This window comes from Citrus clementina, unplaced genomic scaffold, assembly GCF_000493195.1.
Source record: "Citrus clementina cultivar Clemenules unplaced genomic scaffold, Citrus_clementina_v1.0 scaffold_8, whole genome shotgun sequence".
NCBI classification, from domain to species: Eukaryota; Viridiplantae; Streptophyta; class Magnoliopsida; order Sapindales; family Rutaceae; genus Citrus; species Citrus x clementina.
The window spans coordinates 977181-997913 of NW_006262022.1; the positions used below are offsets into that span (position 1 = coordinate 977181).

The 20733-nt window shown below is 33.2% G+C and overlaps 2 protein-coding genes across 2 annotated transcripts; one reads left to right on the forward strand and one right to left on the reverse strand.

The window, feature by feature from the left end:
• Nucleotides 1-12435: 12435 nt before the first annotated feature.
• Nucleotides 12436-13991, reverse strand: LOC18033648 (heavy metal-associated isoprenylated plant protein 26). Its single transcript, XM_006422528.2, has 2 exons — nucleotides 13744-13991; nucleotides 12436-13018 (listed from the first exon to the last, which is right to left on the reverse strand). Exons 1-2 carry the CDS (start codon nucleotides 13822-13824, stop codon nucleotides 12635-12637), a joined length of 465 nt encoding a protein of 154 aa, XP_006422591.1. The 5' UTR covers nucleotides 13825-13991; the 3' UTR covers nucleotides 12436-12634.
• A 3446-nt stretch (nucleotides 13992-17437) lies between these two features.
• On the forward strand, nucleotides 17438-20703 carry LOC18033859 (WD-40 repeat-containing protein MSI3). The gene is made up of 6 exons (XM_006422529.2): nucleotides 17438-17992; nucleotides 18443-18763; nucleotides 18864-19007; nucleotides 19140-19264; nucleotides 19625-19720; nucleotides 20298-20703. The coding sequence occupies exons 1-6, from the start codon at nucleotides 17678-17680 to the stop codon at nucleotides 20515-20517; spliced, it is 1221 nt and encodes a 406-aa protein (XP_006422592.1). The 5' UTR covers nucleotides 17438-17677; the 3' UTR covers nucleotides 20518-20703.
• The last annotated feature ends 30 nt before the right edge of the window (nucleotides 20704-20733 follow it).

The window sequence follows — 20733 nt, forward strand, 5'->3', positions numbered from 1 at the left end:
ATTCTTTTTTTATTTTAAAGATGATTTATATAGTTTTGGTAATAAATGATTCTAATATTAAACTATTTTAATCATTGTTAAGTTAGGATTTCGTGTGGTTAATGCTTCATAAAATTGGATTAGGCGTGGCAATTTTTGACCTCTTTAATTACTTTCTTTAATCCTCAATATATATAAGACAACAAGGATTAAGAGGTGTATTTACCATAATTATTGTTTCCGAAACGTATTTGTTACGAAGGAAATTAGGGGGGGTTAAAGTTAGCATAAAATCTACTAATTGAAGTCATACTTTTATTGTTTTTAACTTCTTGAGCATAAAATCTACTAAATTTAAGTTATACTTTAATTGTTTTTAACTTCTTAAAGTGGGTTTGATGTTGAATCAAAAACTGTTCTCATAATTGAAGAAAATTACTGAAATTTTTAATCGTACCCGTTTCTGAAAATACTTGTAAGGGAACGTTAATTTTGAATAGAATTCTTCTTATTCTTGGTGTTAAAAGTAAATAAATCTAGATTAAGGATATCTATAATATAACCTCATATGTTAATCATCTCAAGGCGTTATTTGATAGCATTCATTACTTCAGATTAATCATCTACGATAATAATGCACAATTTCATCAACAACATGAACGATTTTCACTTTTACTTTGAAGCTTTTTTTTCTTTTCTTTTCTTTTTTGGGTATAATTAAATTCCTAACAAATGTCTTTTCCCCTTTAACGTTTAAAGTTAATAGAATTCATGCCTACAAAAGGAATAAGAATGATAATTAATTATAACGTAAAAGCTAAGCTTTATTGCAAGCATTGAAAGCAAGGGCTAATTAAAGATTGGATGCTAAGCCATTTTAATTTGATGGATCTCGTCATCGCTGGCCGGTCTCAAAATATTTTATTGTATAGTTTTGGCTCCACCATCTTAATAATTACAGTTAAAGAAATGAACCCTTTGTAATTATTCCATTAAGAGCCATTAAGATACAGTCAATATGCACTACAAAATTTGCTTGCCCATAAAAAAAAAAAATATATTAGATGGCTATTTAAGAAGCACAATTCAAAGTCCTTTTTAGCACACCGACCATCCGATCAATCAAAGCTTGTTTAATGCCATATATTACTAGCTATTTGTTAATTTTGTTTATTGCTTACGGATAGCACAAAAGGATGACGATGCTTGTGTGGAGTCTCTCAAAATTAAGTCCCATCAATCCAAAAACAATGTGAGAGTTGTTACTCTATTAGCTTTCTTCCTTCAATTAATTACAATTTCATTTGGCTTTGACGTTTTGAACTTTTATGCATGTATGTACAAACCAATTCTTTAATTTTTAATTTTTTTTTTTAACAACTTCATTATGAGTTCAAATAGCGGTCCAAAAGCATACGCGTTTTAATTATTTTTATAAAGATACGCTGCCATAGCTCAAAGGAGAACAGGTCCTTTAATTTTCTATCACGATGATTAATCATTTGTGACACATACAAAAACAAGTCTATTATTTCAACTACAACCCGCCAACCACGTACGTATGTCATGCACAAATTAGCTTCGCTCATCTATATATTTTCCCATATATAAAAAAAAAAAAAAAAATGTTAATCTCAGCAGCATGCATACATCAATCGCTTTCGTTGTTAGTAGAAAAAAAGACGGTCTTATATGGGTGGTATTAATTTTCATTTTTTAGTTATCCCTAATTAAGAAAGCAATGCATTTATGCATATAGCCTTATTGACTTTACTAATCCAACACCTACCCACTTGATTGTGTCAAATGAATCATCAAGCAACAAAAATTCTAAACTGTTTTGTTCCCTTTCGCCTTTTGTGGAATTCTTTTCCTTATCATTCTATTATCTTCTTGAAATTAATCTAGATTATACATGTTTAAATTTTATTTTGCTTATGTGATCAAACTTATGAACCTTATCTAGAAAACGGTCATAGATGGTACCAAATTAATTGCCAATAGCCAAGCAACATATATCACATTATACACCTCTCGTTATTTATTTGAAAAATCAAATCAACCACACCCCACCTTGGATGGTTGAAATTTGAAATTTGAAAATAATGGATCCTAAATCACGGAAACTTGTCCATGTCATCGCAGATTATAGGGCTCCACAAGTGCAAATAAAGTCCAAAGCATGCGATATACTGCAAAAACATTTCCCTAGTCTTACATAAACATCAATATAAATATTGAAATTCAATCGCAAACGGTCACATCTTTTTGTTGAAAAGGCAAATCAAAATGGGGTTTCGGTTTATTTTGTTCGGGAAATTTATAGAAATAGTTTAAAATTAATTTGCAAAATGATATAATATATTACTTCTCTTATTGTTCTTTTCACTCTAGTACCTAAACTAGACATTTTATTGACAAATGTCTTTTAGTAATCGCGTTAAAATGGATGATTCAAATGTTAAGATTCAACCCATGACGATTGGTAGGTAATTTAAATGTTAATTGTTTGTTTACTATGACAAATTATTTAAGGACATTTATGCCTAAAATATCAATTTTTACCCAACAAATTAAGGGAAAAAAAATTATATAAGCGAGCCACACTCGTAATTTACCCAAAATTTGAGTTATTAAATTCTATAAAAGTTTCCTCATGCGTTTTTGTTCCGGTGGGCAATTGATTTGAATAATATTTTATGACAATGAACTGAGGAAGCAAAGAGGAAACATGGCAACGAAGAAAGCTAACTCGATCGATTATCAAAAGTCCACAGCACGTATGGTGGTGAGCGTGGCCCCATGTGCTGCCCACCAACCATGACTCAATGAACCATCTTCTCAGCTTCTGCAACTGAAATTCAATGGTGCAATCCATGTGAAAACACACCAACACTTTCTCTCTATTATTATTATTATTATTATTTTTTAATTAAAAAAAAAAAGGATGTGAAAGGTGGTGGTGGTGCATGGGGCAAAATTCCGAAGCCCGTGCATGTGTGTGTATATACATTTTCTTTTTCTCGTATTTGCTGCTGAAAAAAGCACTTCTCTCGCTGCAACTTCCCAACAACTTCCCCTTTGTTTTTATGCTTTTGGCAAAGTCATGTACTCATGTAAGCGTACATACCTGGGTCTTACTTCCCCCCCATAATACCAACGCAATCCCCTTTCCCCACAATTGCATGTGTACAGATGGTGGTGGGGGTAAATGAAAATGAAAATTAATATTAAAAGAGCCCGCAAGCAAGACTTTCTAGTTTTTCCAAGTGCTTTCGTGCTTTTTCATTGTCATAATGATTTGCCCTTATATTGGTGTTTGTGGAAATGTGAAACTTAATCCCTAATAAACAGGGCTTATAGATGGGAAGGCAGCCAGCCACCCACTAGGCTTTTTTCTTCTTTTTTTTTCTTTCGCATAAATTAATTTTTTTTTTTTATTACATGAAACTATTGCTCAGATTACAACTCATATTACATGAGACTATAACTGATATGTACAAGTCAGACAATTACTGGGACCAACTTACATCAATGTTAATGGAGCTCTGCCCAGATTTTAACCCTCACAAATATTCGAGGGATGTATACTCCTCACTCATGGGTAATAGAGAAGACTACCTTCACTCAAATTAATTGAGAAAGAAAATACCCCCACAATGTTTTTGTGGGGGTTCGAACTGCTGCCCTCCAATTTGGAGGGCAGCAGCCCTGGCCACTCAGGCTGAGCCGAATGGTTACATAAATTAAATTGTGGAAGAAGATTAATTACATTTTTTCTTCAAAATATTAAGATGTAGATTCGGTCTGTTCGTATTTTAAAAATCTAAATTATTTCATGATATAATTAATTTAGAAAGTAGACTGTACACATAGTGGGATACTTAATTAGATATCTAAACTGCACACAACATAATTAAGTAATGAAATCTAGTAGATTTCTAATTGTAAATTACAATCATTAATTTTCTTCTAAATATTAAGAAATAGATCTATATCTACGTTATATATGCCACAACAAAATTGATCCAAGATGTTGATCCATCTAGATATTTGGATCGCAGGACATAATAGTGTCAATCTATAAGATTTTCTGTTGACATTTACTATATGTAGATTTAATTATTGTAATATTTGGGGGGGAAAAAGGCAGTTTAATATTGTATGTACATAGTGGAAACAGAGATCATTATTCCATTAACATACGCGGATAAAATTATGACAAATATGTAGTGAACATCGGGTCAATTCAAAGAAGCATGTGTTTGTTAATTAAGCATGATTAAAAAGTGAAAATTAAACCGTGTGGTTACTGATAAACCCCACCATTAAGTAATTTTCAAGCTACCCAAGATGAATTTAAAGGGTTGTCGAAAGACTTTATGTATATATCAAAGCTCAATCAATTAAATAATTTCCAAGGCGTGTCAAGGCTGGCTAGTGCTCATTATTATTACATTGAAGTTTCTCATTTAACACTGTTTTGACCTAATTGTTTGAAAAAACTTTCATGAACAGCTGACCAAATTCAACAAACAGATGATAGCCAGGAGCTTAATTAAGAATTATAACTTCTTGTCATCCAAAGAATCGAATCGGATCGCACATACATGTGAAGACTTCGAAAGAGACGAAATGAGACGGTGGGTTTAACAAGTTATTGCGAGATCACCAAGGCACCAAGGACTTATTAATCTTCGTGGCCCACGATATTGATTGTGGTGCCACCATTTGTGACTTGAACAGCCAAACCAAAACTCACTCACCCAATTACAGTCATTCGGCCACCCGAAAAGCAGCTCGTGCCCATATGGGCCACCATGTTGCTTTGGTTAAATGAATGAATTCCATAATTGATCATCAGGCTGCTTCTATCCATTTTAATTAATAAACGGAAAAGGGGACTCGGATTTGTAGGATTGTCATATTCTACACGTTAATTATCTCTAACGCTTCAGCAATAAACACGCAGGTTCGTACGTTTAAGCCTAGCTTTTCAAGAATAAACATAGAGACATTCTCTTAGAAATGCATATGCATCAATGATCAATCTAATCTCATGCCATATATGTAGGTTTTTTTTTTTTTTTTTTGATGACATGAGACTATTGTTCAAATTACAACTCATATTATAACTCATATTACATGAGAGTATAACTGATATGTACAATCATATATATATACTGAGATCTATTAACATTAATGCTGATATGACACTGCTCAGATTTTTGTAACCCTCTCAAATATTCGAGGACATTAATGCTGATATGGCACTGCTCAGATTTTTGTAACTCTCTCAAATATTCGAGGGACGTCAAACTCCCATCCTGGGAGAAAGACTGCCTTCACTCGAGCTCTGTGACTCTAAAAAAGAAAATATAAATAAAACCTCTATAATGTGACTGCAGAGACTCGAACCCATTTCCTCACATATGTGAGGGAGTAGCTCTAGCCGGTTTGCCATATATGTAGGTTAAAAAGACAAAAAGGGTTGATAATGAAAACCTGTATGTGCGCTTATTTTTGGAGCCACATAATTGTTTTATATTAACTTGCATATTAATTAATTAGGCGGAGCTTTATAATTTCTACAGGTGTCCCTTCTCCTTTAATTAATAAAGGACGCGTCAAGTCATCAGAATTGATTTATTTCGTCCATATTCAGCTTGACTGGAAGTGGTGTGATGAGTCCTGCATTCACAAGAAGTTGCCTTGGTTGTTCCCTTTATTTTTTTTGTCTGTGTTTTCGCAGCAGCCATGCATGCATCATGCATGAATGTACTAAAATAATAATAATAATAATAATAATAATAATAATTGTGCTTACTGCTTAGTGGGGTTATGGTTTGATCGATTGAATTATAAAGATTCAATTGACAACACATTGCTTTGCTGCATCACACGTGGAAACATGTGTGAGAGGTGGATGGATTTGAAGAGATGCATAATAAAATCAAATAGGCCGGCGGCTGCTTTTATATATATTTAAAAATCTTCTTACACTAAAAATTTAAAATAAATGAATTATTTACTTAATAATTTATATATTGAATATAAAATATATATTTATTATAAGAAAAATATTTAAAAATAACGAAAAGTATAAAAAAAAATCCTATTATTAGTTTTTTATTCATGTTGAGACATACATATTCTTAAATTTTTTTATTTATATGGTTTATTTAATTTATAATAGATATAAATTAAAGTGTATTTAAAAATAAAAATAATACTGTAAAATTATGTTGCATGCAAGATACCAGTTATAGACTAATTATAAAATTAGTAAAAAAATAAGTGATATCTATTAATTTTAGTAGGATAAAATTAACCATCTCCAAATATTTTACACAAAATATAATATAATAAGACTTGAATGTGTTTTGTTTTGGGAGCTACCACACAAGCATGACATTATTGGCACACCTCATTCGTTAAACTATTCTCTTTCATTCATGCACCTATAATTAAGTATAAATTTTGGTTGAAGAAAAAAAAAATTTTTTTATAGAGTTTACAAGTTTGAAAATTAACGAAGTTTCGAAAAATTTCAACTTCATTGAATTACTGTCAAGCGAAAAGTTTGGATTTGGAGATTAAATATTATATCATGCATATTGAATTTTCGAGAAGATATGATCATACAATGAATCTTGTTAAAATACTTTTTTTTTTATACCGATTACACATCACACTATTATATTATATAAATATTTATAATTGTTATTATAATAGATTATTACACTAATATTTACAATTAGATATATAACTTGAGACTTATATTATTACTTTAAAAATTATGAAGTACCCTTAAAGATGAGGGATGTCCATACTCTCCTCGCATTTTGTAAGGGAGAAAGACTTATAAATTAACTCCACACAATCATACTTAATTGAGGAAGGTTGGGTTCACGGGAACTCGAACCATTGCCCTTATAGTCATGGTTAACTTTAAGACCTTGTTAAAATACTTGAATTTGCGACAAAGATATATTTTAAAAGAGTTAATAATTACATTATTGTTGACGAACTCTAATAAAAATAGTGAACTCTAAGTTTAATTATAGCTCCATTAATAATAGAATCGGGGTTTTCCCAATAATTACTACAGTTTCACTGCTCCCTTTGATTATCATATACCAAAACAGTCTCTTGGACTATTTAGAATAATATTAAAATAAATTCAAGTTCTAAATAAACCAAAATAATGCAAACAACTTAAATACGAAAGGTAAGATAAATCCCCAAAAGTCGCTAACAAGATATCAAACACAAATTGATGCAAATAATGAAATAAACTTTCTTCAAAATATTTTACCCAGATTTTTATCAATCACAATTATAATCTGGCCCATGGTAGTAGGTGCTGAATAGTGTATGAAAGCTAAATTAAAATCAATAATGGAGACGAAAGGAAAAAAACCCTTTTGGAAAAATCTGAGATTCTCTTATGGTACGGGACAATATAATAGTGGCAAGTAATACATATTTTTTTCCTTTTGAAATGCGTTAATCACTTGTTGTGGCAGCAAATTTTGCGCCATGCATTGCGATTACACTCTCACTTAACTTATGATTATAAATGTATAAAAATAAAAACATCAAAATTTTCTTCTTCTTTTACTTGTTTTAGGGCTGGGATCGAGGATTACAATAAATAAATCAAATATTGAAAAAAAAAAAAAAAAATCTCCTATCTGCCATTATCTTTCAATAAAAAGGAGGGACAAGTCGGTTAATGTTACCCATGCAAAATGTCAGGTGATTTCACATTCTACATGGCAAAAACCGACACAAGCAACTCATGTGAGAGTGCTTTTGGGGGAAGGAGGGGAAAAAGTGAAAAAGTTAAAGAGTGCTTCTGCTTCTGGCTTCTGCTTCTTCCCGTGCAACTTTGACTGCATAAATTTTGGACCATACCATACGTTTTCTTGCTTTGAATATCATGGCATCACTTATTAACTTTTATTTAAAGCAAAACAACCAAATCAACTTTATCAAAGGAAAAAAATGGCTTGGCCATTCTTTTCAAGGAGTCTTCTTCATCCTATTCATTTATTATTTGACCATTCCTTTTGTATTCATGAGATAAACTAGAGTGGGTATCTTTCTTTATATTCACAACGTAACTAGCTAGGTGGGCGATAATGAAAATAAATAAAAATCAATAGCGGTGATTTGATAAGAGTTTTGTTGAGATTATCATTCCCCCATATATAAAAAGTCAGAAGCCTTGAATTAGACGAGAATCGTTATCAATTATATATTCTAGAAATTCAATGGTCTACATAAAGATCAAAGGTTTGAAAATTGGTCTAACAAACAACTCATAATTGATTGCTTCATGTTCCTCTACGTTTGAAATTCTATTCGTATCAATGAGTATTTCTATTTTATTCATGGAGATAGGTTTTGTTAAAGAAATCGATTTGTGTTATTTAATTATTTTTTAAAACTATAATTCTTTAAATATGATATGATTTTTTTTTCAATCTTAGGCATTTAGTTAATAACAAGAAAAATAGTAGAATCACGAATAGTGGTTGAGCATTCATGACTAATGAGTTATTGCTTGCTAAAGATCCTTGAAACTCCTTTCAAATACATGTATTAAATGAATTCATTCATTTATCTTACTTTTTTTTTTTCATTTAAATTACAACCATTTTGTAATTATATATGGACCGTTTAATGGCTTGGATCAATCTTATTATAGTCCAGCTCATTTTGAGCCATATCGACACCCAATTTAGGTTAAATCTACCTTCTTTCAGGGAAGCAAACTATGGATCTCACCATTAGCTAATCATTTATGGGTAAATTCATTTGAATTAAAGTCATAAATTTAAATAATGATGAACGCATGTATTTAGTGCTAATGATGTTGGTAAAGCCCCCACAGCATAGCTCGACTAACCATTAATGTGGATTGAGCCCGTGGTCACCCGGATTCAGATAAGAATATGAGATAAAATTTTGTAATTAATGTTTGAGATTTCTTCTTAATCCCATCCAAATATCCGACCTTAAAAAATGATAGATGTTAAGAACGGAGAGAAAGATGAAGCAAAATTAATCTTGGGTTCTAAAGTTTCAAAGGATTGAAGTGGGCCAAGTTTATATCACGGATCCAGCCATCACGGGCACACTTTTTCTTCGGCTTTAAGTTGCACATCGTCTCCCATAGAAGCATCCTCACAAACGGGCTCCATGAAGCCCATTCTTTTCAAAGCAAGAATCATTTCAATTTTTTCTCAAGGACACGAACAGTAAATAGCAAGACCCAAGACTTCTTTTATGTGTCCGTTTCTTTTGTGCTACAGCGCAAATCTAACCCAAACAAAGATGAAAGGAGTCGACGAAAGTAGAATCAACTCAATTGGTCAGTATCTTTTTTTCTGAAAAGTGTCAGCATGATCGATGGATACAGACAAACTGTTGCACTTGCATGGGAAGAAAACAAACTGGGTTTTACAATACGCATATATATAGTAATAGACAGGGATGAGCAATTTGAATATATAATTAATTCTGTATACGATAGGATAGGATGGCTAATTAGCTATAGTTTAGAGGACTTAATTATGCTCTAATAAAATATAATAAGGTCATTGTAACGGTCGGAATCGATGATTCAAGTTTTATCATTTAGATTAGTTTAATAAGATAAAACTTTTCTCATTGACAATTAATTGTAGTTTGTGATGAAAATGATTTTGATATTGTAACAAATGTGAATGGCCTTTCAGAGCCAGTTTAGACCAGACGCAATAAGACTGCCACCGGGTTCAGGAGTTGATGAATAGATGAAGACACCAGATTTCAGCAACTATTTCTTAAATGAAGTATTGTGGACTTCAATTTACTAATATTAATGCACCCAATTTTATCATAACTTTGCAATTGAGGCCCCCTTGTGTGAGCAAGAGTTATATTAAGAAGCGACTTATTTGACTCACTCTAATAAGAAAAGATGTAAATTTATCATAATTTATGTGTACATTTAAAGAGTAAAGCAAATCGATGCATTTGTTTCTTCTTAAATAGGAATCCATGAGATGAAATACAATTATTAATAAGAAAAATATCCACCGTTCACCCTTTTTTTTTTTTTTAAATACACAATTCCTTTTTATTTTTGCTGGAATCCACCTAAAGTTACATTTTGTTTCACTTTTTCAATTCCGTTTGGAATCCGTTAAGAAAACTAACGGAAACTTAAAAAATGACAATTTACCCCCCAAAACGAAAATTATAATTGCACCCTAAAAATACCAAAAATAATAAGATTTAATGATGAATATCATTATTGATGCGTTAATGAAGTACAAAAAAATCTTAACTACTAGAGATTATAACTCAATGAATAATAAAACTCTACTTATTTTAAATTCAATTGATGGTTAGCTATTTTTAATACTTCTGTTATAATTTAGCATTCTAATTACAGACATATTTAAAAAAAAAAACTTACATTTGATGATTGTGGAATTAATTTCTTTATTGACCGATAGGGAAAATAATTAGATTTAATTTGATTATTTTTTGTAATTTTTAGGGTGAAATTATAATTTTCGTTTTGGGGGGTAAAATTGACATTTTTTAAAGTTTCCGTTAGTTTTCTTAACGGATTCCAAATGGAAGTGGAAAAATGAAACAAAATATAACTTTAGGTGGATTCCGGCCAAAAATAAAAAAAGGAATTGTGTATTTTTGAAAAGGTTGGAAAAAACGAGTGGACGGTTGATATTTTCCCTTATTAATATGTAAAAACAAAATAGCTGTGGAACCATCATTTTAGTTCCTTATGTAGCCATATAATAATAATAATAATAATAATAATAAGAGTGATGATACATCCACAAACTCTTATACAAACTTATCTTGTATAAATTGATGTAGCATTAATTCATTAGTTGAATAAAAATATAAAATAATAGAAATAAATCATGTGGGCCAAGAGATATTTAATTCAACCAATAAATTAACGCCACATCAGTTTGTACGAAATAAATTTATACAAGAGTTTGTGACTATATCATTACTCTAATAAATAATAATAACAACAAACTTAATTATATAACATATGTTAAAAAAAAGGTTATATAACATAGAAGACACATACATACATAATTGCTACACCCAATGACAATTACACAATTAATTAAGGTTCTTTAGTTTGTTCAATGAACTAATAAGTACATAGCAGATCTATCTCTTCTGAGTTCTGACAATTATTTTTATAAATCACATTTGAACAAAGTCAGCTGTTCATACATTTGACGATTATTTTAAAGTTTATACATGTACTCGAATCCTGGTCATTATATAATTGATTTTTGAGGGTATGGTCACCTGTTTTTCCTCTAATAAGACAGAAGATGAGGCTTGGTATTTCATACACACAAAAAAAAAAAGGAAAATGTTTATTTCTCATAGTCTGAATTATCGTTATTTTTCTAAAAGCAGTAGTTTTCATTGATCCCTTTAAATTTTAGCCTCATTACAAGCCTACAAATTGACTTATTTCTGCCAGTCACCTTCCCTGCGAAACAGAGTTCTTGCAAAACTCAAATCATGCGCTTTACCCTAACAAAGAAAACCCTTCTTTTTTTTTTTCTTCCAGAAAAAGAATCTCTACAATGAACTTTTTATTCTCTCTTAATAAACGTACACATGCAAAACTCATTAATTTTTTTACATTATTTTGCAATATAATGATATTAATTACAATCAGAATTTACATAATCGTCACATAGTTCATAAATCTGCGAGTATATATGGATTGAAAAGAAGAGGTCAATACATCCATTTTTGGCATTTTATTAAATCTGTTCATATATACGGCAATACACGTCACATGGGCTTGACTTCACATCTCAAGAAGTGGCCATTAGCCAACTGCCAAACAAAAATATGAAGTGGCGTGGGACCATTTTAGCATATCAAATGATCATGATCCCCACTAATTTAATATTCAATGATCGAATGATTCCATTTTCCATTCACACCAAATATGAAAGTGACTCCCCCCCCCCCCCCCCCCCCTACCTTTTTAACTGTAGTTTTTTTGGGTCTTTTCCCTTTTGTCTCATTTTCCCTTTGCACCATCGCCCCCAGCCAAAAGTTTGATTCAGAAGTACAAAGCCAGTTTCTAACAACAATTCTTATGATCTCATGTACAAAGCTCATGCGCCAACTTGCATGGTTTGTGGTACGCTAGCAAGTACAGAGAAATGGGTATTTGAATCAGATAATATCGTCTAACGATATTACAATATTAAATTAGAAATTGATATAAAAAGACTAAAGTTTAAATCCACTCGCATCGATCGAAAGAGTACTTTATTAATCAAGAGAACGTATCTATAATAGAAAAGCATCATAATTTTAAGTAACTTATAAAATAAATTAAACTGTTAACAACTCTTACCAATAAAAATTTTAAGCATAAAATACGGACTGCTTCTACGAAATGTTTTTTCATTTAAACCCAAAATACTCAAAACTACAATAATAATTTCATTACCATTTTTACAAACCAATTAAACAAAACTAATAGAGAGCTTAATAGCTTCAATTCTTGAAAGGTACAAAAAACAAAAACATACTGACTGCATCGCACAGACTTCACGTCACACGTGTCGTCACGACATCACATGATGGCGCAGGCTTGCGTGTTCTCATCACTGAAGGCAGTGGTGTACCTAACTTCGAAGGAGCTCGCACGTGCAATCTGCGACACCTGTGGGTCGTCGGCTCTTCGCACGTACCCAGCGGGGGCCTTCCTATCATAAACCCCGGGGGCGTAAGGGTGGGCCACGACATCGTATGGCACGTAGGGCCAGATCTCCGCTTTCTTGCCCGTCCGATGCGCGATGCGTGACACGACCTTCGACGGCTCCACGTATCCGACGACGGTGACTTTGTTGGCTTTCCGCTCTACGTCCACCTGCTTCACTCCTTTCATTCCCTCTACGGCCCGCTTTACCTTGCGCTCGCATCCTTCGCAGTCTATCCGAACCTTCACCTCCACCGTCTGATCACACAAATTAACACATTACCATGCAATTAGATCCCACGTGGGCATAAACACACAGCAATTTTTTACTAGGACCACCGGACAGGAACTGCTGCTGGGACAGTGTTTCTTTCACCGTTTCGGGGAGCTGATGCAGGAAGCTACGTTTGTCTGTTTGTAATAAATGAACTTAAATGACTAAAATGCCCTTCAATTTTCGAGGAGGTTGCATGAGCGCTTCTTTGCAGAAGCGACCGTGGGTGGCCAAACACGGCCATAAACAACATATATTAAGGGCACACTGTAAAATTTCAATCTAACTTAAAATTCTGGATATTCCATTTAAATTTTCTAACGTTTGGTCCCATACGATTTACAGTTTTTAAGTTACGACCTCCTCAAGTTAGTATATAATTTTTTATTTTTAATCATAGCTTCCGTGATCCAAAATTTTAGATTTTTAATTGGAAAGTGATTTTTGCGGATCTAAAATCCTAAAATAAGCCTATAAATGTTAGTTTTCAGAAGTTATGCACAAAGATTTTTCTTTTTTTTTTAAAAAAAAAAAGGCCTAGTAAAGATTTGAATAAGCTTCAAAACAAATTGATCCGAAGCTAACTCAAGCCTGGATCGATCTGCTAGTAAACAAGCACTTTCCAAGCATTTCAAGTGTTCCGATAGTTGAAAACTTGAATCATAAAGCCAAAAAAAAAAAAAAAAGGGGCTTGAGTAAAAGGAGATACCTGCAATTGCCTGCGTTTCTTGAGCTTGGAGCTGCCATGAGAGCAGTCAAAGTAATCGGAAAAATGATCCACAACACCCATACGTTTCTTTATCTTATTTTCCTCTCTTTCTCTTTAAGGAAAGTAACTTATGAGGAGCAGAATTATGATTACTATCTTATTTTAAAGATAAGAATTAGAAGAAATGAGAAAATATCCCACCAAGCACCTTTTGTCTCAAGAGCGACAATGATAGTGTGATTGACGCTTAAGGGACCTCAGCTGTATATATATACAGAAGCACCCCTCCCCCCCCAACTTCTCCATCGAAATCTGAGTCGTAATTTTTTTTACTTTTGCTCTGCAAGCCCGTACAGTTTCCGACACGTGTCCCGGGTTAGTCTTCCCACAACATGGTGAGTGTAAACGGTAGCCGTGCATGGCCACCGACCGCGTGGGACAATGGGCCCCCCTATTAATTTGGCGCGGAATGGGAGGTGAATTTCACGCGACACGTCTGGAGCGCGAGTGTGGTGGGATTAGACTACTGCTTTTTTGGTTGGGCCCCACTAATTGAATTGCTGTAACTCCCGTTGGACTAAAGGGTGGGTGGTCCCGGTCAGTCCGCGATCTGTGATTGGATAAAGTGGTGCTTCATGGGCTGCAGTATGGCCAGGTTTGATTGTGTGTACGTATAATGAATGACAAAGTAAAGAGTGTGAGCCGTCCAAAAGGGTAGAGATTCTTCGTTGGGCTAAGTTTATGGCCCGCGGGGTTTTTACAAGCAATTTTGATTTGTAAATTTGAAATTTTGTATAATTTTGGCTAGTATTGTAAATTAAAGGGAAGAATTAGGCGAGTGCTTAGAACGTGATGTAGTCATTAGTAAAAGGGGCCAACATGTTTACATGTTCATAAGGTGAAATTATAGAGGTTAAAAACCTAAACAAAAAAAGAGCAAAAACTAATGGGTAAAAAGATGTCATAGTTTTAATGCAATTGGGGCCAGTATTATAAATATACCTGTATAATATAGGTGAATGGTATTAATGTCGGGTTACAATTATACAGGGACTGAGGTCCATGCTGCTTTGCCTCGGTAATATTGAAATGCAATACCGTAAATAAAATCTTGTTATTTTTTTTTTTTTTGAAAGATGTAAGATCTTGTTAAATTAATAATTAATAAATTGATAATTTTAACTAAATAATAATTTTATTTGCCTCGATTTGAGACCAACGTGAAAAATTATAAATAAATTTGTGAAAAAATAGTTTTTTCATAGGGCCCAATTAATGCATAAATTTCTAAATACATATAATATATCTATGAGGCTTTTGCAAAATAAGTTCCGGTGTTGATTTGCTTATTCATGAAATTGCTTTCAACTTGAATATCATCTCTAACTTTTTTGTAATGTTTTTGAAAGAAGTTCTGGCATGGTACTGTTTCAAAACGACAAGAAATTATTCAATGTTACTATTGCTTTGAATGCTTCTTCACATGAGATGGGCTCTATTACATTAAAACCGATCTTCAACTTCTTTCTCCTATAATTTTTTAGGACACTTTTAATTATTTAGTTGTCGCTCAAAATTAGAATAATATCATATAACTTAATAGAATTGCTAATTTCTATAATTGCACTACTTCAACGCCTATAAAAATTATCTTGATATTTTCTCTAAAAATTAATATTTCGTTATTAATTTATCGATATACTAATAGTTTTTTTAAAAATAATTTTAAGCTATTAAATATCGAGATGCTACTGTGAGTTCTTGTCGGCGACCAGCTGTTATTACTTTTAATTGGCTTGTTGTCACTGGTATGTTACCAGCAAATCACCGCTGAATTACACTTGTGTAATGAGCCACGCATTCGAATAGAATTGGCCCCATTCTTGGCACGCCCAATTGAAACGAAGCTCCTTCAAGATAAGAGCAAAAGATAATCATGAAATTTATCCAAAGCACTCCACCGGCCAACGACCTAAATCTTTTGCGGGTCTTGATTTATAGTACTTCAAAACGTAAATCTCACGCGGTCTTGATTTATAATTTTTTAAAAATGTATTTCATTATTATAAAATGACCCCCTCGCAAAAGTTGGGCTCCGCCTGTTCTAACAGGCCTGAGTTTGGGTTTCATTAGTCATGAGTTCCCAAACTGATTACTAAATACACCACAACCGTCTTTTACGTCCACCTGAATCAATCCATCATTGGCTAGTTTCCATTCGTGTTCGTATATTTTTTAGAGTTGGACTATTGGCACCCCTCTGATCTCCTCATAAAACTTTTTTTTTAGTTATATTCATTTTATTTCTGAAAATGTCCCTTTTTTAGATATACTTTTATAAGTTCTCAATTTTCATTTGATTTGTTTTATTTTTAAAACTCAAATTATTATCGTGCTATTTTTTTTATTATTTTCAATTTTAGTATTACCCTACACACAAATTAAAAAGTTATATGGGTGATAAGTTTTTTAATGTTAATCATTGGCTGAAATAATACATATTTCAAATTATAATTTTAAAGAAATTTTAAGCATAAAAATATTTAATCAATAAGAAATCAAAAGAGAACAATAGATTATTCTAGATTTGTACAATTTATTTTAGTTAGATAGGAAGTAACATATAAATTTTTTTTTTTTGAAAAGGATTGATTATGAATTAACTAATTTGCTGAAAAAAAATCTATATGTGTTTAATTTTCAATTATCTTTAATTATAATTTTATTTAAAGTGGAGTTTTATAAGAATAATGTAAGGGTGCCAATAGCTCCACTCTATTTTTTAATGTAATATCCCCCCAACGAAAGTTAACTGGGTTTCATCTATTCAAAAGCCCGTTTAAGATTGAGGTGCAAAATTTAATAAACAGTGGATCGGTAATTTTCACAAAGCATTTTAACTGCTGAAATTTCAAAATTCAAGCGGCTACAAGTGCTCCCCATCCAAGTCTCTAAAAACTCATCTTTTATCGATTTTAAAAAACTAGAGTTTGAGTTTCCATAAAGAATTCATTAATCCTTTGTAAGTATATTTATTTATGGACTTTGAGATGGGGTAAATCTCATCTTATTGAATTTATATCTTTGAATTATATTCACTTCAAAGTTGAAAAACTCTAAAATTATTTATCGATTTTGAAAAACTAGAGTTTGAGTTTCCATAAAGAATTCATTAATCCTTTGTAAGTATATTTATTTATAGACTTTGAGATGGGGGTAAATCTCATCTTATTAGATTTATATCTCTAAATTATATTCACTTTAAAGTTGAAATACTCTAAAATTATGTTGAAATTGTATGAATTTAGATTCTTTTTACTTTTATATTATTAGATTGTTATGCTCTCAACTTCTAAATGGGTAATGTTTTGAACAGTCTTATTTAATTGACTATCTTTTTTTTTGGGGGGGGGAAAGGGGGAAACAAGTGAGTGTTATATATTAGAGATTAAATTAAAGATAACATTCTAAAAACTTTAGAAAATCTTCCAACCAAACTAAAAATATTAACTGATTACCTGATTTGGAATCACAAAGAAGTAGAAAATAAAAAATTAATTTTGAGTTTTACCAATTGAATCAATTAAATATAAAAAATATTATTGGATTGCTATAATTTATTAAAAAAAAAAAAAGGTGGGGGGGAAGAAGTATCGGACCTCAAAAATAGCAATTAGGCCCCCACTCATGAAGAGGTCTGTACTGTGTTATCCACAACCACCACACCATGCATATAAATAAAACCTTCAAAACCCTCCCTCTCCTCCAGACTTAAACCGGAACTTTTTTCCTCTCCCCCCCCCCCCGACCCCCCCTTGGTGGGAAAACAGCAAATTTGGCGGTAAAAAGAAAAACGAAAATAACCTAAAACGAATAAGCCAACTAACATTGACAATCAGAGAATCTATCAAGCAAACGAACGAACGGACGAACAATGGCAGCAGAGGAGCAAGACGCGAGCTTGGATCAAGTGGAGGAGGAGTTCACGGTATGGAAGAAGAACACGCCGTTTTTGTACGATCTGATTGTCTCTCACCCGTTAGAGTGGCCTTCGCTTACCGTCCACTGGGTCCCATCGCCTCCGCAACCCTACTCAGCGGACCCCACTTTCGCGGTGCACAAGTTCGTGCTCGGGACCCACACCTCCGAGGATTTTCCCAACTTTCTCATGATCGCCGATGCTGTGCTGCCCACCAAAGACTCGGAGTCTAACGTCGGCGGCAAAAATGAAAATCCTGTCATCCCCAAGGTTTGTTTTGTGAAATGATTTTTTTTTTTTTTTGGGTATCAGGCGTTCGATGAAATTACTGAGTGAAGTTGTTACTTTCTCGTTTTGTTTTGAAGAAATGCTTTGTGGGTATATGGAAATGTTACCATATAAGTCATCAACAAAATCGATAACTTTGTAGCTCATAAGGTTTGTTATATTGATTTTTGGCTTTAGTTTTAGGGTATTTTCTGCGATATTAATTGCTCCATAAAGCTAATATCCGAACTTGTAGTCTGTAAAAGTATGTGTTTATATATGTTATCAGCTGTGTAAGACTTTTTTCTTAAGGAATATGGTATCGGTGTTAGTAATTTATTGAAATTTCTAGTTGAAGCTGCTATGGAACCTTTTCCTTTTCTTTTGGTGTCTCTCTGTGTGAAAATACTTAAACTAACTGGAATTTATCGGCGAAAATGTTTGTTTGGGTAGGTGGAGATAGCGCAGAAGATACGTGTTGATGGGGAAGTGAATAGAGCACGGTGTATGCCACAGAAACCCAATCTTGTTGGTACAAAGACTAGCAGTTGTGAGGTGTATGTGTTTGACTGTGCCAAACAGGCAGAAAAGCAGCAAGATGATTGTGATCCTGATCTGAGGTTGAAGGGTCATGATAAAGAGGGTTATGGATTGTCTTGGAGTCCCTTTAAGGAAGGTTATCTTGTGAGTGGTTCCCATGACAATAAGATTTGCTTGTGGGATGTGTCTGCGTTGGCTCAAGACAAAGTGATTGATGCAATGCATGTCTATGAGGTAATTTCTGGACTTCCTATTGTTTTTGAAGCAAAACTATAGTTTTTTTGGGTCATGCTTGCTGCATTGATTGCTGATTGGTGAGGCTGGCTAATCTTAGGCTCATGAAAGTGTGGTTGAAGATGTGTCGTGGCATTTGAAGAATGAGAATTTATTTGGGTCTGCAGGCGATGATTGCCAACTGATGATCTGGGACTTGCGCACTAATCAAACTCAACAGCGTGTAAAAGCTCATGAGAAAGAGGTAATAAAAACTTGAAATATGTGCTCTTATATATTTCCTGCATAAATCCATTTGACTGCATCACCTTGCATTTTATGGTTTTATTTGTTATGGCATAAAGTTTTTTTTTTTCTTTCCCCTCTCTTGTCCCAGGTTAACTATCTATCTTTTAATCCATACAATGAATGGGTTCTGGCGACTGCATCTTCAGACACTACTGTTGCTTTGTTTGATATGCGGAAGATGACTGTGCCGTTACACATTTTAAGTAGTCACACGTACGTCCTTTTCCTGTCTTATAAATTTAGAATGTGGTTGTTGGAAGTGGTAATAATGCAATTCAGTTGCCACAACCCTATCTTTTAGTATATATGTTTGACCATGGCAAATTCAAAAGATTAACAAATAAATTGCTAACAAACAAAAATAATTATAATAATGTTTTTTGGGCCTAGACCTCTTGGGTGTTCTCAGTGGCTTTGTAGATTATGATTTTCATTCTGCGATCTTTTGCTTCCTAATCTATATTTTCTGTGTTTATTGCATACGCGCTGAAATGTTTCAATATCATCTGAAATTTTCTGCAAAGAAGCTAGGTGTATGAACGGAATTTCTTACTTTGCATTGGCGTATTACAGAGAAGAAGTGTTCCAGGTAGAATGGGATCCTAATCACGAAACCGTGCTGGCTTCTTCAGCTGATGACAGAAGGCTCATGGTTTGGGACCTTAACAGGTATTTGATAACTTTTGTCCTTTCACTTTCCTGTGTGATCAGTTTCTTTATAATCTAATTTTTGTTGTGCTCATGAATAATTAATTCGACATCCAAGAATGGGGGGAAACAGGGAAAAGTTTGATTTACTGTTTAGGTTGGATGATAATTGTAAGATTCCAAATTTCCGTCTTTCCCCTCTCAGTGATGAATAAAATCCTACTGTTAATAATAAAACCGAAGTACTAATGTTGTTACCTGCCCTTTCGCAATTATCTGATTGTTTGAACTATAATTTTGGACTGTGAAGCAATTGATCATGTGATTGGCCAATTTATACCATGGAGGATGCAAAACCTATGTTCTAGTGTAACCCAATTTGTCCTGTATGTGCCTAGGATACTTTGTGTTTTTGCCATCATCACTTTGACCACATGGTCTCTCAGTATTTATGAACAAGTAATTTTAAAAATGCTGCCATGGTCCTTATATTTTGTTCTCCATTGATCATAAACATTGTTGTGAATCTGATATTTGGCATGTATAGTGAATAGGAGTGCAAGCCTATCTCATCCGATTGATTTAACTATGCTTTCAGGATTGGGGACGAGCAGTTGGAATTAGATGCCGAGGATGGTCCTCCTGAGCTCCTTTTCTCTCATGGAGGTCACAAGGCCAAGATATCAGATTTCTCTTGGAACAAAAATGACCCGTGGGTCATTTCAAGTGTAGCCGACGACAATACTGTTCAGGTCTGGCAAATGACAGACAGCATTTACCGTGATGACGATGATTTTCTAGCCGCCACAGATGATTAGCATAGATAAGCTCCATGTCAATGAAGAGTCCTTTTCCATCTGAGAATTGTTCCTTAGCTAGTGGCCATCCTGTTTCATATTGCTTTTAACACATTGAAAGGTATTAATTTACTGTTTTGTCATCTGTGACTATGGATGCATGTGTTTCTTGTTTGCTTCTTGTTCTGGGGCAATATTCCTAAAAAAGAACGCAGAAGGAAAAAGCTAGAATGATTT